This window comes from Cavia porcellus, unplaced genomic scaffold (assembly GCF_034190915.1).
Source record: "Cavia porcellus strain 051 isolate PalLab524CR breed Dunkin Hartley unplaced genomic scaffold, mCavPor4.1 scaffold_5, whole genome shotgun sequence".
NCBI lineage: Eukaryota > Metazoa > Chordata > Mammalia > Rodentia > Caviidae > Cavia > Cavia porcellus.
The window spans coordinates 50235911-50258737 of record NW_026947488.1 but is presented as its reverse complement, the minus strand read 5'-3'; the positions used below and the strand labels follow the sequence as shown (position 1 = coordinate 50258737).

At 45.4% G+C, this 22827-nt stretch overlaps 1 protein-coding gene across 1 annotated transcript; it reads left to right on the top strand.

The window, feature by feature from the left end:
- Window positions 1-684: 684 nt before the first annotated feature.
- Tgm6 (transglutaminase 6) lies at window positions 685-22827 on the top strand. The gene is made up of 13 exons (XM_003476423.2): window positions 685-775; window positions 3886-4059; window positions 4599-4841; window positions 5569-5687; window positions 7503-7631; window positions 9031-9208; window positions 9715-9853; window positions 10665-10768; window positions 10839-11081; window positions 12712-13053; window positions 21169-21323; window positions 21571-21704; window positions 22548-22827. Exons 1-13 carry the CDS (start codon window positions 685-687, stop codon window positions 22699-22701), a joined length of 2205 nt encoding a protein of 734 aa, XP_003476471.2. The 3' UTR covers window positions 22702-22827.

Sequence of the window (22827 nt, the reverse complement as noted above, 5' to 3'; positions counted from 1 at the left end):
AATAGGCCAGAGTGCTCCAGACTTAGCTTGGCTGAACCACTGTTGTAATGTCCATGGCCCAAACTCATGTATTTTTGAATCTGAGAATTTTGGGTCTGTGACTGCTATGGGATGGAAGGTAAAGGTAGCACAGCCTAGACTTGGAAGTGGAGTTCCCAGCTCTGCCCCCCATATGGCCATGTGACTCTGTGCCTCAGTTTCCTCATATATTAAGTTGGGGCAACCATAATATGTCCTTTAAGTGGTTTATAAAGATCAAAGAAGCTAATTTTTAAAAATTACTTAGAAAAATGCTTGGTTGGATAGAAGTGTTATTAAATAAAACCTATTCAGAGGTTCAGTCCACAATTGCTGAGCACTTGCTGTATGCTTGGCACTAGATAAAATAGGGCTAAGAGCCCCATAACAGGCGAATAAATACTTAAAAATACTTCTTTGGTCTTTTTCAGTTTCCCACAATGTAAATCAATATGTATCTCCCTTATATTCTTTTTATAATGTGACCTTGATATATTTTCAGCAGGATATGGAGTTTTCCTCTTCCTGAATCTAGACTCATCTGCTTTGATCAGTAAAATATGGTAGAAATAGCACAATGTGACTTCTGAAATCAGGCATAAAAGGCATCCCAGCATCTACCTTGGTCTCTTAGATCACTTCCCTGGGGAAGCCAGGCACCACGCCATGAGGACACTTACACAGTCCGAGGGAGACCATGAGCAAAGAACCAAGGCCGCCCAGCCCACACAGGCGCACCAACTTGCCAGCCAGGGGAGTGAGTCACCTGGGGAGTGGGTCCCCCAGTCCTAGTCAAGCTTCCAGATAAATGCAGCTCTAGCTACCACGAGACTGCACCTGCATGAGGAATTCTAAGTACAAACAGGCCAGCTGAGCATTGCCCAACTCCTGGCCCCCAGAAACCAGAAAAGAATCAAACTCTGAGTTAAACAAATCAGTCCAACAGAAAAAGGTAACTAAACCACCAGCTCTGTCACCCATAACAGCCTCTCACTATAGCAAATATTTTATAATACTACACTTTCCTGAAATTAAATCAACACATGTTACTGTTCTCCATCCCTCACATCTAAATCATATCCTAACCATAATATCAAACAGGAGGGCATCAGTTTGGGGCTAAATGTACTTAGTATTTAAATGCTAATTAAATCTTAAACAGAAGATGTGATGAAGTGGTCAGACAGTGTCCTATATGAAGCTACCAGCTGCAATGGCAGACCCGCTCCTGTGTGCTGTGTTGGAGACTCAACTACTACAAGCAATGGTACCATTTGTGACACTACTTTTCCACAGTCTAAATAGGAAACTTGGGAAATTTTTGAATGACATGAGAGTCTTCAACTTACATAATAGTTGCATCCCTATGGACTCATTGACTCTTACAATACTGCAAAACTCAATGGATACAAACATGTAAAACAGAGTTGGATTGGGGCTCAGATAATAGATTTCTTCTGTTTGAATGTCCATCAGAACAAATGAACACTGTGTAGGACTTGGGACAACTGTCTTATCCTTCACGTTTCAGAGTCTGACATCACTGGTCTCTCTTTATCACTGTAGCAATCAAACAGTTTACATAAATATCCAAAAAGCTCTTAGGGCAGGACCATTCCCAGAATCACCCACAGTGAGGCTGGGTCTTTATCAGAAGGGCTACACTTTGGGCCCTTTGAGAGCAAGACCCTGTCTTTCTCCTGTGTTTCACATGGGGGAACAGCACTTGCAAAGGACCTGAGCCAGGAGCAAGTACAACAGGTTCAAGGAACAGTTAGGTGGCTGGTGCAACTAAAAAGGCTGAATTAAGGGAACAGAAAGAGAAGACTCAGAAAGATACCAAAGGGCCCAATCACGAAGGACTTCTGGGTCATTTTGAAGATCTCAACTCTGTTAAGCAAGATGGGAGCCCATGAAGAGTTGAAAAAATTACTTTAGATTCTAACAGGTTCCACTGGCTGCTGCTTAATTTGCATAATACTTATCTCCTCCATTTGGCTCTCAACTGCATATTTCATGACTATCAGGTTCCTGGCACCCAGAACCACACCCAACACCTGAATGAAGGAGTGTGAATAGATGGGGAAAGAGGATGTTTGGGTGGAGGCCAGATTTATCACCCTCCTTCCCCCATCCAGTTCAAGACTCAGTCTCAGTGCCACCTTGAGGAAGCCTTATTTGTCACCTTCACACACTAGGCCTCTCTATCACGGCCCCTTTCGGCACCCGTACTTCTTTTTTTTTTTTTTTTTTTTTTTTAATTTTATTTAAGGAGAAAAGAAAAAAAAAGCAGGGAAAGGGTTCAAGTTATACAGATTTACGGAAAAAAAATGAACAGTAGGAAATCACTAGTTAATGGATTACATATTGTCATCTTAGAAATAATTGTTCAAGTCACAAAATTAAAGCTTGTAAAGTAGACATTCCATCAATGATACTGCAAACAGTTCTGTTCATTGATCCAATAAAACTCTGTGATATCATTTTCTATCTTATACACTTAAATATACATGCAGTTATATAGTTTGGAGCACTTTCTTTTCCTCTCTTTTGTACCATGACTATTACACATTTTGGGTTTCATTGCTCCCACGGTTCTTATTACTTTTTTGGAAGAGAGTAAAACCAAATGTGACATAACAGAACAGAATCGGTCAAGTCAAAAGGGTGGACATAATAGATAATGTAAAAACATAATACAAGGTGATCAACAATGGTTACCATAATGCCTCCCGCTATCTCTAATAGAATATCGGCACCCGTACTTCTTAACAGTCACAGGTAGACTCATCCATCTGGGTGTCACCCCCACCCACCTGAACATAGCAAACACTGACTTTCTCCAAGGACAGGCGATGGTTCTCGCTGTCACACCAGAGGCATCATTATTCCTATTCTGCAAAGAGGAAACTGAGGTACAGAAGTCAAATAGAAGGTAGCTCAGCCAGTGGGTGGCCAAGCCAGGATGCGTACCCCAGAGGCCCTGTTCATAACCACCGAGCCAACACGGCCTCCCATAGCCCTCTGTTGAGGATACGACCACATCTAAATTGTTAATATATACTCAACTGGAGCCCAGCCTGGCATGCAGAATATGCAGTCCCCCTTCAACACTGGACTGTGCATTGTGAATTGGCTTACTCACTAAAATTTATTTTTAGCTCCAAAACCAATTTTCTTGGCACTCTCTTAGTCACTCACAGACATGCATATGGGGGCAAAAAATGGAGGCATCCAGCACTCATGTTCCTGGCTGACACGAGTTAAACCAGTGATACTCTGGCTTCTGGTTTCAGCTTTCATATAAGTGTCCTTTCTTGATCCATTTAAAACTATGGGGGGCATTTTTTGCATTTTTGTGCTTTTTGTTGATGATTATGTTGTTTAGGCCAGCATAGTGCTGAAGTGTTAGTTAGTGTTCCTAAGTGCAATAAAGTTACATAGCCTTACAGAGAAAATAGATGTGTGAGATAAACTTCATCCAAACGAGAATTGCAATGCTATTGACAAAATGAGCTCGGTGTTAATAAAACAGCAATATAATTAACTAAGGTGTCATGGAACAAAAACTATACACAAAACAAGGTTATGGATTGATGAACAAACTGTAACCAGAGGTTCACAGGACTCTTACCCTGTATCTTCCTTGCCAGTAACTGTTCAGGACTCACTAGTTTGGCAGTTGCAGGAATTTCATAGAACAAAACTGCAGTGAATTGTGAGAATCGAGAGTATGCAGTAAATAGTGGCTGGATGAATGCTTGGCTGGCGGGAGCAAGTGGGTGGGTGACAAGCCAGGTGTGGATGAGAAACGTGCCAAGGCTTAGCTTCCTCTCCCTGTCCTCTCCCTGTCCTCTCCCTGCCCAGGGGTCAGAGTCACCAAGGTGGACTGGCAGCAGAAAATAAATGGTGCTGCCCACCGAACCCAGGAATACGCATGCAGTGAGCTGGTGGTTCGCAGGGGCCAGCTGTTCCATATCAGTCTACATCTGACCGGAGTACTGGACAGAGAGGAGACACTCACCCTCACAGTGGAGACAGGTACCTGGGCCCACGCACACCCTCTCTGCGGAATATAGAGACGTGTTTTGTGCCAGTAACTTGAGATTGAAGTGGGCAGCACAGGATTTAGAGGAAATCAGTCCCTATGGTGGACTAAGCCTGAACCCTGGAGGCTTCTGAAAACAGCTTCCTGGGGGCCACTGGAAGGTGCTACTTGCAGACAGTGTGATGAGTGAGGTGACCTCTCTGGAGTCCTATTCATGTCAAGGAACCCAGGGTTCTGGGGGTTTCAGGAAATTACTGGGCACTTCTGGACCCAAGTTCTTCCTTCTTCTGGCCAGATATAAGGCAGACCTTTGTTTGGAAGAGTGCTGGCCTGTTCTCCTTGGCCCAGGAAGTTAAGACAGCTAAATTGTCCCACTCTGCCATTGGCCTCGTTTGAATCATTTGGATCCTTCCCCCCAACCATCTGCAGCATTTCAGGAACTGAGATCAGGGCTTCTGATCCTGTGATTTCTCGACTCCTCTGAAGCTAGGTTCCCTAGGCAGGAACACCTAATGCCCTCTCCTTCTGCCAGGACCCCAGGCCTCTGAAGCCCTCCACACCAAAGCTGTGTTCCAGACAGCAGAGCTGGAGGTGGGTGATGCCTGGACAGCAACAAAGGAGGCACAGAAGGGGGACACCGTGACTGTCAGCCTCACCAGCCCTCCAGATGCTGTCATTGGCCGGTACCTGCTGAGCGCGAGGGCTTCTTCCCGCCGCAAACACAGCGACCGGAAGCTGGGCGAGTTTGTTCTGCTTTTCAATCCATGGTGCCCAGGTAGGAGCTGCCAAGTCCAAGGCAGAGGAGTTCCTCACAGCTACCCTCAGAGGTCAGCCTGCCCCTGAAGAACTATGGGAGGCAGTTTAAGGGGCAGGAGGTGAATTCGAAGAGCTGGGCATGGGCAGCAGCAGGCAGTTGGGCAGAGGAATCTCACAGCCTGTGCTCAAGGAACAGGAAACTAACAGGTCTTGGTGGTATCAGAGGCCAGTGGTTAGGGGTAGGATCTGTTGGGCAGGAGAGGCCCCACAGTGGCTAAAAGGCAGAGATTTGGACTCAGCTCCAGGTCTACTAAGTTACTTCTCTCTATGAGTCTCCATTTCCACACCTGTAACGTGGGAATAATAAATAATAACTGGTTCTTGGAATCTGGTAGAAATTCATAGAATTGATGCTCTAAGGTACAAGGTTCATCACAAAAGTTAAGGACACCCAGGATAAGTATTCTGTTCCATGTTCAAGAAATATGAGTTTGCCACAGGCACCGAGGTAGGCTACCTAATGTGCCAGGACTTCTAAAATCCTTCATCTTGGGCTGGCCAGCTGTTGGTCCCTGCACTGTAAAAGACCACCCAAGAGGAATATGGCTTGGTGGGGAGGTGGAGAGAGAGGCAGGGAGGTGCCTGCCCCATTCATCCTCCAGGTACCATCTGGCTTGCTCCAGTCCTTCTGCAGACCAGGAGGGCCAGAGCCTCAGCCCATGCTGGGCTTAATGACTCTTTTTCAGAGGATGATGTATTTCTGGCCTCAGAGGAGGAGAGACAGGAATACGTGCTCAACGACAGCGGCATCATCTTCCGTGGCGTGGAGAAACACATTCGAGCTCAAGGCTGGAACTACGGGCAGGTCTCCAGAGGCACAGCCAGATGGGGCATGGGCTGAGGGGTGGGAAAGGCCAGCCTGGGAGCCCTTCTGGGTGCTCACTTCTTCTCAGGAGAGGCAAGAAGAGCTGATCCATTCATCTGCTTAGCAAATCCTTTCATTTATTCATCCACCTGCTGTTCATTGTGCAATGACCTAAGCTGAGTGCTTGAAAAGGAGTGTTACTTTGGCTATGATTTGGAAATGAAAGAGGTCAGTTCTGTATGGAAGGATAAATAGCTTTAATCAGTGGCTCTGAAACCCAGGTGTGCATCAGAGTATAATGGAGGGCCCCTTAACACACAGGTGGTGGAGCTCCTCCCCCACCACTGCTGATAGAGTCTTCGGTTTAAATTCCTAGATGATGCTGATGCTGCTAGGACCTGACTCTGAGAGCCACTGGCCTATATAAATACCATCATCTCTCAGTAGCCACAGGCAGCCCATTTCAGAAACCCCTGTTGTACCAGATTTTGAAGATGCTTGCATCTCTTCCTCTTGCATCTTTATGTCATCTCTAGATTACTTATAAAACCCAGCACCATGGAGATGCTACTTCAACATTGCTATCCTGTATTGTTTAGGCAATAACGACATGGAAAAACTCTGTACACATTCAATAGAGGTGATATTTTTCTCAAAATATTTTCAGTCTGAAGTTGGTTGAATCTCTGGATACAGAACCTAAGGCCATGGAGCCCCCAGATATGGAGGACTGACTGCAGTTAGCCCCAGCCGTTGTGGAGGGAGGGAGGAAAGGAGAGTGGTAGGGTGGGAGCAGAAGAGCCGAGAGGGTGAAAGGAATCTTGGAACTGAGGGAGGTTTCCTGGTATCGGGATGGGGTCTCCAGATTTGGGCAGGGTCTGAACAGGCAGGGATAAGAGCAGTCAGCAGGGGGCTGGAGATTTAGCTCAGCGGCATGCAGGCAGTCGTGAGTTCGATCCCCGGTACCGATAAAAAGGAAAAAGAAAAAAAAAATTTAAAAAAAAAAAAAAAGAGCAGTCAGCAACATGGAGGTGGGAGGTAAACGAGTCCAGAGTTTTCTAGAGGACGCTGCCCGTCTGGGTCCAGTGCCACCCAGGATGAAGGCGGACAAGCAGGTTAAAGGCTTGACTATCTGACTGAGGAGCCCTGCACTGCTGCAGGCTACAAGTGAGAGCTTTGAGGCTCAGGACTGGGTAAGGTGACGTAGTGGAGGGGCCCATCTAAGGAGCAACCACAACTCAGCACCCACCTATAGTTGCCAAGGAAAAGTCAGCCTAGGGCTACCCAGACTTTCCCAAGTCTACTCATTTTCAGGGAGTAGAAATCTAAATGTATATGGAAAATCTCTCCAGTTTTAGGTGTTACCATTTCACCCAAAAATATTGAAACATCATGTAGATCAAGACATGTAGGCAGGGGCTGGGGATTTAGCTCAGCGGCATAAGCACCTGCCTTGCAAGCAGGCGGTCGTGAGTTCGATCCCTGGTACCGATAAAAAAGAAAATGACAAAAAAAAAAAAAAAAGACATGTAGGCAGACACGGCTCAAAAGCTGCCAGTTTTATGACTTTACAGGGGTGAGAGGAACCATGGAAGGTTATTGAGCAAGGAAGAGATGTGATTAAGTCTGAGGTCCCAGGCATCCTGGTATCACTTTAGGAAGGGTTTCGTACAGTTGGGGAGGCTCTGTGATGGCCCTCAGGGGAGGTAGGGCAAATTCCCACTCAAATGCGTGTGACTGACCAGGCAGGGCTCTGGAAGGGCCGGGAATGTACATGGGGTTCCAGCCTCTGAGCACAGCCTCTCTGGGCAGCAGTTTGAGGAGGACATCCTGCACATCTGCCTCTCCATCCTGGACCGAAGCCCCAGTTACCAAGAAGACCCGGCCACCAATGTGTCCTACCGCCACAACCCTGTCTATGTCACGAGGGTCATCAGTGCCATGGTGAGTGGCCCTTGCCTTCCCCTTCCTAGGATTTACACTACCTCAAGAATCCCTAGACCAACACCAGGGCCCAGCCAGGAATTTTTCCCCAGTTCCTTGTTTCTGTTTGCTATTGCTGCATAACCAGCCAGCCACCCCTAAGCTTAGAGGCATAAAGCATCATGGGTTATGATTGCAATTCTGAAAGTCAGGAATTGAGTGCAGCACCATGCAAAGGGCTTGTCTCTCCCCAAGCCACTTTAACTGGAGGCATCTCAATGGCTGCAGGTGGCTGGGATGGTTTGGCAAGACCATATATCTGGAGCCCTGATTCTGGTGGTCAGTGGCTCCTCGTGCCATGTCTGCTGGGGGTGGATTGTCCACGGTGGCTTCCTTGCTCTCGCACCAGTCCCCTGGACTGGGAGCAGCAGAGACTGGTCAGGCATTGAACTTTCCCCATAGCCTCTCTGGTTTGGGCTTATTCGCAGGGCAGTCTCATGTGGTGACTGTTTTAAGAAAAAAAATGAAGTTACACTGCCGGTCTGCCAAGGCTTGGAACTGGAACCTGGCCCAGTATCCCTTCCACAGTAGTCAGTGGGCTGGACAAAGCAGTCCCGGGCTATCTCAAACTCAGGGGAAAGGCATGGACCTCACCTGACCCTGGGAGGAGGGCACAGCAGCACGGGCTTGAGGTCCAGGCCACTCTTTACCCAGCTCACTGTGTAACTCAGGTGAGCCCCATAACCCTTTTGAAGTTAGATTTTCTCATTCAATAAAAGAACCTACAAGAAGACTCAAGGGTTAACCTAAAGTGCACTGACTCCTTAGACTAGTGCCTGGTCCACAATAAGCACTCAGTAAATGTCAGCTGTCTCTATAATTAGATCATTTAAAACAGGAAATACTCTAAAATTATAATTTGTAAAGAACAGATTATCCAAGGGCAGGGGGATTTAACTCAGTGGCATAAGTGCCTGCCTGGCAAGTGTGAGGTCATGAGTTCCACCCCGGTACCAAAAAAAAAAAAAAATTACAGAGACAGGAACAGATTATCCAAATTGAAGATAATTGGAAATTCTAAGTAATACTAAAAGAGTAGGTATTTTCTTTCTTCTGTGTGTGTATGCATGTGTGCATGTGTGTGTGTGCATGTGTGTATATGTATGTGTACATGCGTGTGCATGTGTGCGTGCGTGTGTATGTGTGTGTGTATGTGTGCTGGGATCTAACCCTGGGCCTTGTGCATCCTGAGGACAACTGTACCACTGAATTACATCACAGGTATTTTAAGACCGCAAAGCCCCTAACTTTCAATTTAAAACCAAGGAGTAACCCTAGTTGATGGTCCGAAGCTGGGAACATTTACAGATTCCTGAAGGGGAAGCCGGCCCAGTGGTGGACCCAAGGCTCCTTCCTGCAGGTGAACAGCAACAATGACCGGGGCGTGGTGCAAGGCCAGTGGCAGGGCAAATATGGCGGCGGCACTAGCCCGCTGCACTGGAGAGGCAGCGTGGCCATCCTGCAGAAATGGTTCAAGGGCAAGTACAAGCCGGTCAAATACGGCCAGTGCTGGGTCTTCGCGGGAGTGATGTGCACAGGTATGAGAAGAGCTCCTCTCATCAGCCGGCTCCCTCATTTGCATTCATTAACATTTATTTGCATGTGCTCCAATCAGTCTGCCTTGATGGGGACACAGAAGTCTGGTTAATGATGGAAGAGGCTAGAGACTGTAGTTCATTTTCTTGGCATTGGACACCTTATTTGCCAGAAGAGTCTCTTGCCTGCCTGTAGCTCAATGAGTGGCTTAGGTGAGCTCTGTGGCCCCTTGGGCCTCAGGTGCCTCAGAAAAACTCTCTTCTGTGGCTGTAAAAATTTCCCAGGGTCAGTAAGGCCTCACTCCCTCTGGCAGTAAGACCTCCAGAAGTCCCTGAGAAAGTGATGAAGAGATTATGTGGGGAGAAGTCCCACGCACCCCCATCTGCCAGAGTATATGAAGTGACCAAAATGCCGGGGGGTGGGGGTGAGACAGGGGCACAGACTCCCACCCACCTCCCAGAGTCTGGTCCCTCCTGCCCCTGGAGCCTCCGGGCCCTCTGCTCTGCAGTCCTCAGGTGCCTGGGGATCCCAACACGAGTGGTGTCCAACTTCAACTCAGCCCATGACACTGACAGGAACCTGAGTGTGGACAAATACGTGGACTCCTTTGGGCGGACCCTGGAGGACTTGACAGAAGACAGCATGTGGTGGGTCCAGTCCAGCTCCAAGTACTTGCTTTCTTCTCTCCTCTCCTCATACTGGCATTTGTTTCTGCTGGCAGGGCCTCCACCACTGCCCACCTTGGCAGAGTCACCCCTCTTTCTCCCGGGTGATCATCGGGATATTTCCCCAAAGGCAGTGGTCTTCCTGAAGGGCGCTCTGAGGCCACCTGTAAAGACTCCAGGCAAACAAGGATTGGGATTTTCTCTGCTGCCTCCTTCCTGCATGATCTTGTGTGACCTTCCCTAGTCCCATATGCTTGCCTTGAACACAGTAAGCTGAGAAGAAACCAGGAACTGCTTACTGGGGCTACAGAGAGCTGCATAATCTAAGCCCTACCTAACCTCACATTTGCCGTGTCCCAGAGACACCTGCACACTTTCTATTCCTTGGGCACACAACACTTTTTCTTGTCTCAGGACTTTGCACAATCCTGGAACACCATTCATTCCCTTCCTTCAGCCCGGAACACCATTCCCTCCACCCTTCCTCTGACTCACTCTTTCTCATCTAGGTCTCCCCTAGACATCATTCACATGGAGCAGGTCTCTGGCGGTTACTCTCTGTCCAAGCCTCTTTTTCCTCATGGCATTTATTGTTGCTTGCATTTATTTTATTTATCTGCTAACTTGATCCTTCGTCTCTTCCTATCTGTCTGCTTTGTTAGGCTATCAGCCGCTGCATGAAGGCAAGGATCTTCTGCCTTATTTACAGTTGTATTTGTGATACCCTGAAGAACAAGCTCCTTATACATGGGTACACTCACAGAGGCCACCTTCCCCGTCCTTTCCTCGGCAGGAATTTCCATGTCTGGAACGAGAGCTGGTTTGCCCGGCAGGACCTGGGTCCCGCTTACGATGGCTGGCAGGTCCTAGATGCCACTCCCCAGGAGGAGAGCGAAGGTAGGGCTCAGTGGGGTGCCAGGCCCCTGTCTTCCCTCCTGCACCACTCATGCTCACCCATTCTGCCCAGGTGTGTTCCAGTGTGGCCCAGCCTCGGTCACCGCCATCCGCGAGGGCGACATTCACCTGGCCCACGATGGCCCCTTCGTGTTCGCAGAGGTGAACGCGGACTACATCACCTGGCTGTGGCACGAGGATGAGAGTCAGGAGCGCGTGTACTCGGACACCAAGAAGGTCGGGAGATGCATTAGCACCAAGGCGGTGGGCAGCAACTCGCGTGTGGACATCACCGACCTCTACAAGTACCCAGAAGGTAAGAGCCAGAGGTGGCTTTTATTGGCTTCCCCAGGACAGGCCACGGACTGTAGAGAGCCAGTGCAGGGGTGGCTCAGGGCCAGATCCTGTCCCAAACATTATGACAGTGACCAGCGGCTTTCACTCAGCACTGTCTCGGGCTGGAGCCAAGTGCCTTTTTTAAGCTAAATTAATTGCTTCCTCTGTTTGCTAAGTCCCTCCGCTGTGTGAGATGATTTCCCTCCTGTAATGACAATAGCCTCATTTCCTTGACCACTCACCATATGGCAGGCAGTGTATTTAGGTGCATTCGCATATGATTGTGATAATTACTGCGAGTAATAGCAGTGATGATCATAGCAGGTGTTGTCTATTGAACACCGAGCAAACCTGGCGGTAGGCACAGTTCAGAATAATAGCAACAGGCAGCTCCTGTTTGTCATCTGCCAGGGCCTCTGCCACGATCACTTGTGTATGGCCACTGTTTATGGAAGAGTCAGTACAAAAACAAGATGATTGAGTTTTTTCTTGTAGCTGCCTCTAGCTGTGTTCTTTCCCTTGGAAGAACGTGTCTTTGAAGAAGGACACAACCTGATCCATACACGCCCAGTCATTTCTGCTTGCTAAAACAATGTTAACGGCTAATTCAGTCTCCCAGTTCAGCCAGCCAAGCGGTGCATGCCTATAATCCCAGCTCCTTGAGAATCAGAGGCAGGATGATCACACATCCAAGGCCAGCTCAGCAACTTAGTGAAATCCTGTCTCAAACTGAGAAATGGAAAGGGCTAGAGATGTAGCTCAGTGGCAGAGTACCCCAGGGTTGACATCCAGCACCAAGGAAAAAAAATACTTCCTGGAGGGGCGGACTTGGCCTGCTTACTCCCCTGCGGGTGGGAGAGGTCTTTTGGCACCACTTCCAGGTCGCTTCTACACTGCCACATAATAGTTGGCTCTGTAGGTCAGCTGAGCAGACCTCCTACTGGAAATAAAATGCCACTCCGTCTTCCAGTAGGTAGTCCGGTCTATACCAGGCAGCCCTTTCTACCTCCACACCAGCCCACACACACCACCAACATTCCCTCCTGCCTGGCTCTAAGAAGGTGGCACTTGAGTGACTGCCGGTGACCTCCCCTCCTTGTGCTCCTTACTATCGCAGCCTGGGCAATGGATGGGTGGAGGTGGTCAGCCTCCCCAGCACCAGGACCTCTCTCACATGTCATCCAGGTTGATCTCATTTGCTGAGAACTTCTTTTCAGACATGCTCCCTCTATAATCAGGCTAGCCTTGAACTCACTGTGTAGTTCTCTGCTGAGAACTTCTGGAACTCAGAATGTAGAGTCTTTAGGGGCTTTGGTCCTGAGCTTTGGCTGTTTCGGGAGAAATCAACATCCTGACACATGATGACAATGAGTTTCTCACCTGCTTGTCAGAGAAGCCTGAAATCTACATCTGTATGTGAAATTTCCTGATTTGAAGTTGCTGGCAACTGATTAAAAATCATTTAATAGAGAACCAGATATGGGCAGATGCTGGCTTCCACGGCTGGGATCCATAGAAATTTGTAGCAGTAATAGAGTGATGGCCTTGGCCAGAGCAGCGGGCTGGGCCTCAGGGAGATGCCTGTCTCTGATGGTGGTACTGCCGTACAGGGTCTCAGAAGGAGAGGCAAGTGTACCGCAAGGCCATGAAGAAGCTGCTCAGTGTGGAAGCCCGGGGGCAGAGGTCGAGGATCCAAGGGCCCAACAGGCATGGCCTCCAGCAAGATGACTTTCCGGAGCCCCCCACCAAGCCCAGCATCACTGGCAAATTCAAAGTCCTGGAGCCGCCAGTGCTGGGCCATGACCTGAAGCTGGCTCTGAGCTTGGCCAACCTCACCTCCCAGGCCCTGAAGGTCCAGGTCAATCTGAGTGGTGCCACCATTCTCTACACCCGCAAGCCAGTGGCAGAAATCCTGCACGAGTCCCACACAGTGAAGCTAGACCTGCAAGAAGGTGAGGACATGGTGGCATGATAGCACCCAGCCAGCCAAGCGAGGGTTAGGGATGGGCTGGAGAGTCCTGAATCTGTGTTCATTCCCAGAAAGAAAGAGGACATCCTGAGCTTCGTGCTCGGTGCTTTGTCTCTTGTCCACACTTTACAGATAAATATACTGAGGCTCAGAGGGCTAAATAATGAAAATAGTAATAAAAGTCCGCAATCAGTGGTGGCAAGCTGGCCTGATGGCAAAGTGATTTGTAGTCCCCAAATCAGCCCAACTGGTACGGGTATTTATACTCCAAAGAAACACATTTCACAATGTATGGTGTATGCCTGTGTTGTTTTCTAAAATCCAAAAATATCTTGGAGTCCATCTGGCTCCAGGTGTGCTGCGTGAGCGGAGAGGACCCCTAAGAGATGGTTAGTAAGTGCCCTTCTGTGCCAGGCTGTCCCAAGAAGGCAGGTGCAGGGCAGGTGCTGGTGGGAGCCCCGCTCCTCGGAGCCAAAGTCACACAGAAGGTGCAAGTAGTGGCAAGGCCCGACCACAGGCAGCCAGCCGGAGGGACACTCTTGCCCACGGACGAGGAAAGAGCAAAGCCAGGGCTCCGAACCAGAAGTACTTGACCCAGGCTCATGGTGGCAGCTGGTTTGGTGACCTGACCGTTCATGATGGGCTGGTAGCGTGTGCTAGGGACGCTCAGTGTGCCTGACGGTCCATTTCCCTCAGACGCAACCTCAGAATTTCACCACAAAGCCACTGAATGGCTTCAGGCTCTTTGGGGGCTTTTGTATAATTTTAACTGACCTTATACAATTGCCTTTTTTTTTTAAATATGTCAACTTTTTTTCTTTCGTGATTCTTGGACACACAGCACTTCATGTACGAGCTGCTAAATGAGTTCCATGTGATTGTTCTTCCTTTCTTCTCCTTGTTTTTCTCTCTGTCTCTCCTTCCCTCTCTCCACCTCTCCATCTCTGTCTCTCCCTCTGTCTCTGTCCCTGTGTCCCCCTCCACCTCCTCCTCCTCACCCTTCTTCCCTCCTTCCCTTCCTCCCCTCCAAAGAGTCAATTAAGCGAAGTTTAATTGAACTTGCTCTCTGGACCAGTTTCTGGCAAGTGAAACTTGTAGATTTTGACAGGGCATGAAAACATATGAAGGAGGTGTCACACATTTTTAGCTCTTTTTGTAACTTTTTGTCACAAAATTTAAATCACAAAATAACACTTCACGATGAAATATTAATTAACATACAGTTTCCCCTGTCTTTTAGCAATTTTTTCATGTTAAAAGTAATACATATTCATTAAAGATCTTAAGAACAAACAAGAAAAATCGCCTGTGATCTTACCACCCACCTACAGACTGTTAACAGGCTTTCCTTCCAAGTTTTTAATGCCTATTTGCTTATTGAAAAATACAATTCTAATTAAATATTTCAAGTACTAATTAGTGTCCTGCTCTTTTCATATTACATTGTAATTTAAATACTTCTATAAGCAGTTTATGAACTTAATTTTAATAAATATGTACTATTTAAATATATAATGATTTATCTTTTCTTTCAGGTAGTTCTCAGCTTACTGTCATTAAAAATAACACTAAAGTTGGTGCATAAACAAATTGGTGCAAAAATTTTTCACTTTTTTCTTCTGGACGTTGGACAATTTAGATAGAATAGATCCACAAAAATACAATTCTTGAGCCAAGGGGCATGACTATTAGACTTATAATTTATTTAAAATTTAATTTATTAAGCCAGGTGTGGTGGTACACACCTGTAATCCCCAGCACTCGGGAGGCTGAGGCTGGAGGATCGCTGCAGGTTGGAGGCCAGCCTAGGCTACAAAGCGAGTTTAAGGCTAGCCTGATCTGCAGCGCGAAGCCCTGTCTCAAAAAGACACACACACACTTACAATTATTTTATAAATTAATAGACTTTACTTTTTAGGTTTACCAAAAACAAAAACTGAGTGAAAAATACAGAGAGATCCCATCTACCCCCTCACCATCTACCCTCTTCTGTGATTTGTAACATGTTGCATACCTGTGGTACATTCAAGACGCTGCTGACTATTTTTAACTGAAGTTTAAATTATGATAAGTAATTACATAGTTTAAATTAGGGCTCACTCTTGAAGTTATGCATTCTATGAGTTTTGAAAAACACATACTAGCTCCTACTGTTATAAAGAACCACAGGAACTCGTTCCCCTGCTGTGCTTTGGGGCTTCATCCCTCCCTAATGCTGCATCCCCAGCAATCACTGATCCTTTTACTGTCTTTTTAGTTTCATTTTTTCTAGAAAATCATAGAGTTGGAATCAGACATTTGGTAGCCTTCTCAGATGGGTTTCTTCCCCTTAGCAGTAGATACTTGTGTGCCCTCCGTGTTTAGTTTTGTTTTATCTCTTGATACCCGGCTTCCTCTGCTCACTCACTGAACCGTACTTCCTTATATGGGCAGCAGTGTATATATCCGCTTATCTGCTGAAGGACATTGTTTGCAGTTTGGGGCAATTAAGAATAAAGCTGCTGTAAGCATCTGTATTAGTCCGTTTTACTTTAGTACAATGAAATACCGGAGGCAAGGTAAAGGAAAGGAAGAAGAGAAGAGAGTTCACAGCTTTGAAGACTGGAAATTCAGATACATGGCACAAGCTCTGGCCACGGCCCTACCACAAATGACAGAGCACCCTTGAGGAAAATGAGAGATACTGGGTCCTCATGGTATCTTCAGGGGAGCACCCTCAGTGACCTAGGGCCTCCCACTAGGCGGCACCTCTTAAAGGTTCCACCACCGCCCAATATTGCACTGTGGGAAAAGCCTCCAACACAGCAACATTCAAGCAGCATTCAAATCACAGCAACACCATGTGCAGGTTTTTGTATGGACAGCGTTTCCAGTTCATTTGGATAAATACCCAGGAGCTCAACTGCTGTATTATACAGTAAGGGTATGCTTAGTTCTGCAACAAACTGCCAAACTGTCTTCCATAGTGGCTGTATTATTTTGCACTCCCAGTAGCAATGAATGAGAGTTTCTGTTGCTCCGTATTCTACCCACTATGTGATGCATATTTTGGATTAATGCCACTGTAATGGGTATGTAACAGTATTTCATTGTTATTTTAATTTACAACTCCCTATTCATGTGTGATGGTGAGCATCTCTTCATATACTTGACATCTTTGTGTCTTCTTGGGTGAAATACTTACATCTTTTGTTCCTGTTTTAATTGGGGTTTTTTGTTTTCTTATCATTGAGTCTTAGAAAGTCTAGATGTATTTTAGATAATAGTCTTTTATCAGCTGTGTCATTAGCAAATATTTTCTCCTACTCTGTAATTCATTGTCCCATTCTCTTGACAGTGTCTTTTGAAGGGTAGAGTTTTAATTTTCATAAAATCCAGTATACCCATTTTTTCTTTCATGGATCATGCCCTGGTATTATATGCAAAAAGTCACCTATCAAACACAAAACCGTCCAGGTTTTCTCTTGTTGTCTTTAGGAGTTTTGCAATATTGAATTTTATGTTTAGGTCTATGACCCATTTTGGATGACTTTTATGAAGAATGTCAAATCTACATCTAGATTGTTTTGTTTTGTTTTGTTTTGTTTTGGGACAGGGTCTCACAATGTAGTCCAGACCAGCTTTACTCACTATGTAGCCCAGGCTGGCCTCAGACTTGCAGAAGTCATCCTGCCTCAGCCTCTCAAGTGCTAGGGTTATCACCATGTCTGGCTGTCTAGATTTTCTTTTTAATGTGAATATCCAGTTCTTCCAGAGCCATTTGTTATAAAGACCTCTTTCTCCATTCTATTTCCTTGGCTCTTTTGTTAAAGATCAGTTGACTATTTTTGTGTAGATCTATTTATGAATGCTAGTCTTTTCTGTTATCTAATGTCTATTCTTTCCCACATTGTCTGGCTAACTGTGGTTTTAAAATGTCTTCAAATCAGACAGCATCACTCCTCCAGCTTTTTTACTCTCCTCCAATACTGTGTTGACTATTCTGAGTCGTTTGCCTCTTCACATAAATTTTGGAGTTAAATGTATCAGTGTCTGTAAAATAACTTCTCTTGATTGATACTGCACTGAACCCATAGATCAAAGTGGGAAAAACTGATATATTGGCAATACTGAATCTTCCTATGAATGACCATGGAACGCCTCTCCATTGATGTAGCTATTTAATTTCTTTCATCAGAATTTTCAGTTTTCCTTATATTGATCTTGAACATGGTTTTTAGATTATTTCCTGAGTGTTTCATTGGGGGAAGCTGACATAAATGCCACGGTGTTTTTAATTTCAAATTGTAGTTGTTCATTGTTGGTATGTAGACAAGTGAAACATGCTTCAGCGTTAGTCTTATATCTTGTAAACTAACTATACTCAGTAGTTTGTGTTTATTTTTGCTGTCATTTCTTCTGGGATTTTATATAGACAATCATGTTAAGTATGGACAATATTATTTTTAACTCTTTCATCCCAATCTTTGTACCTTTTCTTTTCTTGTCTTATTGCATTAGGTAGAACTTTACAACATGATGTTGGAAAGAAGTGATAAGGGAGACTTTCCGGCCTTGTTCTTGATCCTGGAGGGAAAGTTACTAGTTTCTCACTATGAAATTTATACGTGCTGTAGGGTTTTCTGAAGATTTCCCATATCAAATTGAAAATCCCCCCACTCCCAATTTGCTGAGAGATTTTTACCATCAACAGATGTTAATATCTGTTAAATTCTTTTTCCACAACTGTTATTAGAATTAAATAATTTTTCTTCTGTTATTTGATGGATACATTAATTGACTTTCAAATGTTGAACCACCTTGCATGAATGGAATAAATTCCACTTAGTGTAAATTCTTTTATTATTGTGAGGTTCAATGTGTTGATATTTTGTTGAGGATTTTTACATCTATGTCCATGAGAAATATTGGCCTGCAGTATTCTTTTCTTGTAATGCCTTTGTCTGATCTTCATATTGGGATAATGCTGGTCTCCAAGCATGAGTTAAAAAGTGTTTCTCTGCTTCCATCTATGGAAGACTTTGGAGATATTTGACATAGTTTCTGCCGTAAGTACTTGGGACAGTTCACCAGCAAACCCACAGCAGTCTGATGCTTTCTGTTTGGGAAGGTTACCAATTATTTATTTATTTAAGGCAGATAGGTCCGCTCGTTGCCTATTTCTCTTTCCAGGAATTTGTCCATTTTAGGTTTTATGTTACCAAATTTGAAAGCATAGAGTTGTCCAGAATTCTTCTTTGCTATATTTTTATGTGCATGGAATCTTACATTTCTAATACTGATAATTTGTGGCTCTCTTTTTTGTCTCCCACAGCCTGGCTAGAGGCTCATTGCTTTTATAGATCTTTTCAAAGAATCAGCTTTCGGTTTTATTGATTTTTCTCTATTGATTGGCTACTTTCAATTCCATTGATTTCTGCTCTAATTTTTATTATTCCTTTTTTATCTGTTCATGTTGGGTTTAATTTTTTCTAATTTCTGCAATAGAAGCCTAGATTATTGATTTTTAAATCTTCCTTCTTTTCTACTGTTTGCATCAAATGATAAATATTGCAAGCACTGCTTTTGCTACATTGCCAAAGTTTGATGTTTTATTTTTGTTTTCACGGAGTTAATAATATTTTAAAATTTATCATGAGATGTCTTATTTGACCTGCATTTTTTTTAAGCCAACTAAGTTGTTAATTTCCAAGCACTTTGTATTTCCCAGCTGTCTTTCTTTCACTGGTTTCTAGCTTAAATTCCAAGGTGGTCTCAGGAACACTGCACGGTTTCTATTCTTGAAGGTTGCCATTGTGTTGTTTATGGCATAGAATGTGATCTATGTTGGTGACTGCCCCATGTGAATTTAAGAGTGTGAATTTTGCTGTCATTAGAGGAAGTAACCAATAGATGTCAATTATTGACTACTGGTGCTGTTGAGAGTCACTGTTCCAGGGAAAGGTCTCAGCTTTGCTCAGATTATTTAGTAGAATCCATTGTTCAAAGGTCTTCAAGAAGCTTTAGTCTGAGCACTGTATCTAAAAAAACACCTTCTCTGACTTTCTCCTTGGGTCCTAACTTGTGCCAAAGCTCTGTTTATGCTTATCATTTGGTGATGTATGGTGGTTCTTTATGCTGGAGTCTATTTGCATTTCTTTTCTTTATTAAATGTATTGGCTGGAGCTGGGAATATATCTCAGTTGCACACCGCCTGCCTTGCAAGTATGAGGTCCTGAGTTTGATTCCTGGTACCCTCCCAAAAAATATATTGGTATTATTTAGATATGCACAATGATCACATTCACCATAGGAAATTTGTCCCTGTACATGATGCATATTTTGTTTTTACATGATATATCTTGATTCCTCTTTTTCTCCCATTCCTCTTCCCTCCCTTCAACCCTTCTTCCCCTGCTTAGTTACAAAAGCTTTTTTCCATTTTACCCTTCTTTCCTAATCTTTTTCTCTTCCTTTCCTCCCCTCTCCCTAATTGCATTTCTATCAAGTTCCCTAGTGACGCTAGGTCTTAGGACCGAACTTGAAGAACTATGGTCTCCCATTATGCAAGGAGCAAATATGTTAATATATACAAAGTATACACACAATTCCTACCACCTAATGAACATACAGTTTTTGGTGGCGTTTGTCCACGTGTTCATATCACTATAGGTTGGGGATAACAGTCATAATATCTGCCCATGGAATTGTGATTATTAAATGAGTTAGTCCATGAAACTTCCAAGTGCCCAGTATGCTTTAATATTTTATTTAAAGTTAGCTTTTAGGACCAGGGATTTAGCTCAGTGGCATAAGTGTCTGCCTGGCAAGCACAAGGTTGTGAGTTTGATCCCTGGTACAAAAAAAAAAAAAAGTTAGCTTTTTCTTGAATTTTATTTTGAAGGTAGTAAAAATACAACAGAACAAGACAGAACAAAACCAATCGAGACAATGCAGTGAAATTGGTACCAAACTCCATAGCAGGAACCTAACAGTAAAAGGTACCATAGTATATCTCGTTATCTTCACAATAGTTGTCCAATCAATTAGGATAGCAAAATCAAACCCAAAACAGAACATTATAAAACCAATTGGAAGAGAATACTGAATAGAGCAAAACAATCATAACAAAACAGTGAAAACAATATTTGCCTTCAAACAGAAAATAGAAGGAAATTCTCCATATTTGCTATATTGCATATAGTTATTCTCCCAAGAGATGCTCAGATATCTGTCCCTAATTGCTAATGGGGCATGGGGGGATATTTGATTCTCAGCCCAGTTCTCCTCCTGACTCACGCCAGGGCACTTACCAAGAGGGCGGGCGAATTGCTCTCTTGTGCAGCCACCTAAGTTCCACCATGGTTAGCTTTTATAACTATGAGTTATTGTGTTATTGAAATAAAGATTCTTCTAGCAGTAACATATTAGAATAAGGAAGCCCAGAAAACAAGGTAGTGTTTCACACGTGGACAACCCGCTGGTGTTCAGGAGCATGTACCATATGCAAAATCCTGAGGGACCAAGAGCATGAGGCAATTCAAGTTTAAGCATCTTTTCCACAAGTTCAAAACTTGGGGTCAGGAAAAAAAAGCATAAAGGGAAGCAGAAACAAGAAAAGATGGTACGGCCTGGAGCAATCCAAAAAGGGCACATTGTACCTAAAAGAGAAGACATAAAAAGGACAGAAATCCTAAATGTAACTGACAGGGAGAGATGGCTTGTGGCGATCCATACACATACAGAGAGTCCACAGGTGAGGAGTTTGTGGCTGGTGAGAGGCAGACCGAGATGGCTGGGACCATGGGAGCTCAGGAAGCATAAGGGACTTCAGTAATCAGGGAAATTTAGACAGGTACCTGAGAGATTTTGGAGAGACAGTGCAATGTTATGATAGCTTCCTGCCCTGAGTCTGAATGCCACTACATTTTGATTTCTTGTTTTTGCTGTGTGACTTTGGAAAAGATAATTACCCTCTCTGACCTTTGGATTTCTTTATCTACATGCTAAAGAGTATAATGCCTTTCTCAGAATGGCTGCAAGAACTATTAGTTGGGCATTGCTTTCCTCCTTCTGGGTTCCCCTGAGCCCCAACTCCAATCTCTACCTTCTCTTCCAGAAAAGAAAATCCCAATCACAATATCTTACTCTCAATACAAAAAGGACCTGACTGAGGACAAGAAGATCCTGCTGGCTGCTATGTGCCTTGTCACCAATGGAGACAAGCTCCTGGTGGAGAAGGACATTACTCTGGAGGACTTCATCATCATCAAGGTGATACCTGTCCACATCCACTGCCCCGATCCTAGCAGGACCCTTCAGAGCTGGGAGAGGCCATCAGGAACTTGGGAGATGTCCTTCAGCTCTCAAGGGTGGGAAGGAGCAGTGTGGATGCAGGGGCATCCAGTTATGGGGGACGGGAAGGCGGGGGGGGGGGGTAATAACTAACCTTCAGGCCCAGTCAGGACCATGGGCTTCCTGGGGGGAGGGGAGGGATAGCTCACGGGTGTTGTCCCTCCAGGTGCTGGGTCCAGCCACCGTGGGAGTAGCCGTTGCTGTAGAAGTGACTGTGGTCAATCCCCTCTCGGAGACAGTGAAGGACTGTGTGCTGATGGTGGAGGGCAGTGGCCTCCTCCAAGGACAGCTCAGCGTCGAGTAAGTGCCAGTCTGGGTTGGCAAGGAGAGGGGCTGCCTTCCTTGGGAGAAAAGCTGCTGGGAGGGGAACAGAAAGATCCTGGAAATGAGCACCGAGCCTATGCACGTCAGCCTTCGTCCATTTCATCATGAATTTACTCAACAGTGTAGCTCATCTGCCCACTCACTCAAGGTCAGTCATTCACGCTTTCATTCATTTACCTGTTTACCTGTTCATTCACTCACCCTCGTTTATTCATCTATTTTTTAATACAAATTTTTCACTCATTCATTCAGTTATTCCTCCTACTCCAGTCAGTTTTGATTGGTTCATTCAGCCACTCATTCAGTCTTTAATTTCCTCACTTACCTACTCATCCATTCACTTGTTCATCATGCATGCTCCATTCATGAACTTCTTTCAAAGGGCTGGGAGGTAGCTTGTTGATGGAGCTCTTGTCTAGCATCATGAGGCTCTAGGTTCAGTCCTCAGTACTGGAATAAAGAAATAGGAGGAGGAAGGAAGGAAAGAGGACTCTCCAGAACAAGTCTACTACTAATGTGGTCAGAGAAAGTCCCCTGAGGAAGAGAACCTTGACGAGGGTCTCGGGTGTGGAGAGACTGGAAAGGCATCCTGAGCAGGAGGAACCCTGAAGACAAAAGCCAGGGGAGGGAGATGTAAGGTCAATTCAGGACGTGGGAGCCTGGCCTGGCTGGGAGAGGCCAAGAATGGGAGAGGCAGTGGGAAGCCTGATGAGGACCAGGGCCAGCAAGGTGAAGCTGAGCCTGGGGACTCCGGGAAGCCCGGACTGACTTAGAATGGAGGGACACTGACGGCCTGCCTCCCCCTCCTCTTGCCTCCAGCGTTCCCACCCTGCAGCCCCAGGAGAGGGCCTTGGTCCAGTTCAGCATCACCCCCTCCAAGAGTGGCCCGCGGCAGCTGCAGGTGGATCTCGTCAGCCCCCACTTCCCAGACATCAAAGGCTTTGTCATCGTCCACGTGGCCACAGCCAAGTGAGGGGCCTGACTGAGAGGGGAGGAGTTGTTCGCCTCCACACCGTATCCTTGTGGGGAGCCAGAAGCACTGGAGTTGTCCTGTTTCAGTCCCCACTCTACTTTGAATTTAGGTCCCTCCTAGGCCTCA

Coding starts and splice junctions, on each gene's coding strand:
- Tgm6 (XM_003476423.2), top strand. CDS start 685: ATGAGGACACTTACACAGTCCGAGGGAGACCATGAGCAAAGAACCAAG. Junction 9,854..10,664: donor TTGACAGAAGACAGCATGTG/GTGGGTCCAGTC, acceptor TTTCCTCGGCAG/GAATTTCCATGTCTGGAACG. Junction 13,054..21,168: donor GAAGCTAGACCTGCAAGAAG/GTGAGGACATGG, acceptor CTTCTCTTCCAG/AAAAGAAAATCCCAATCACA.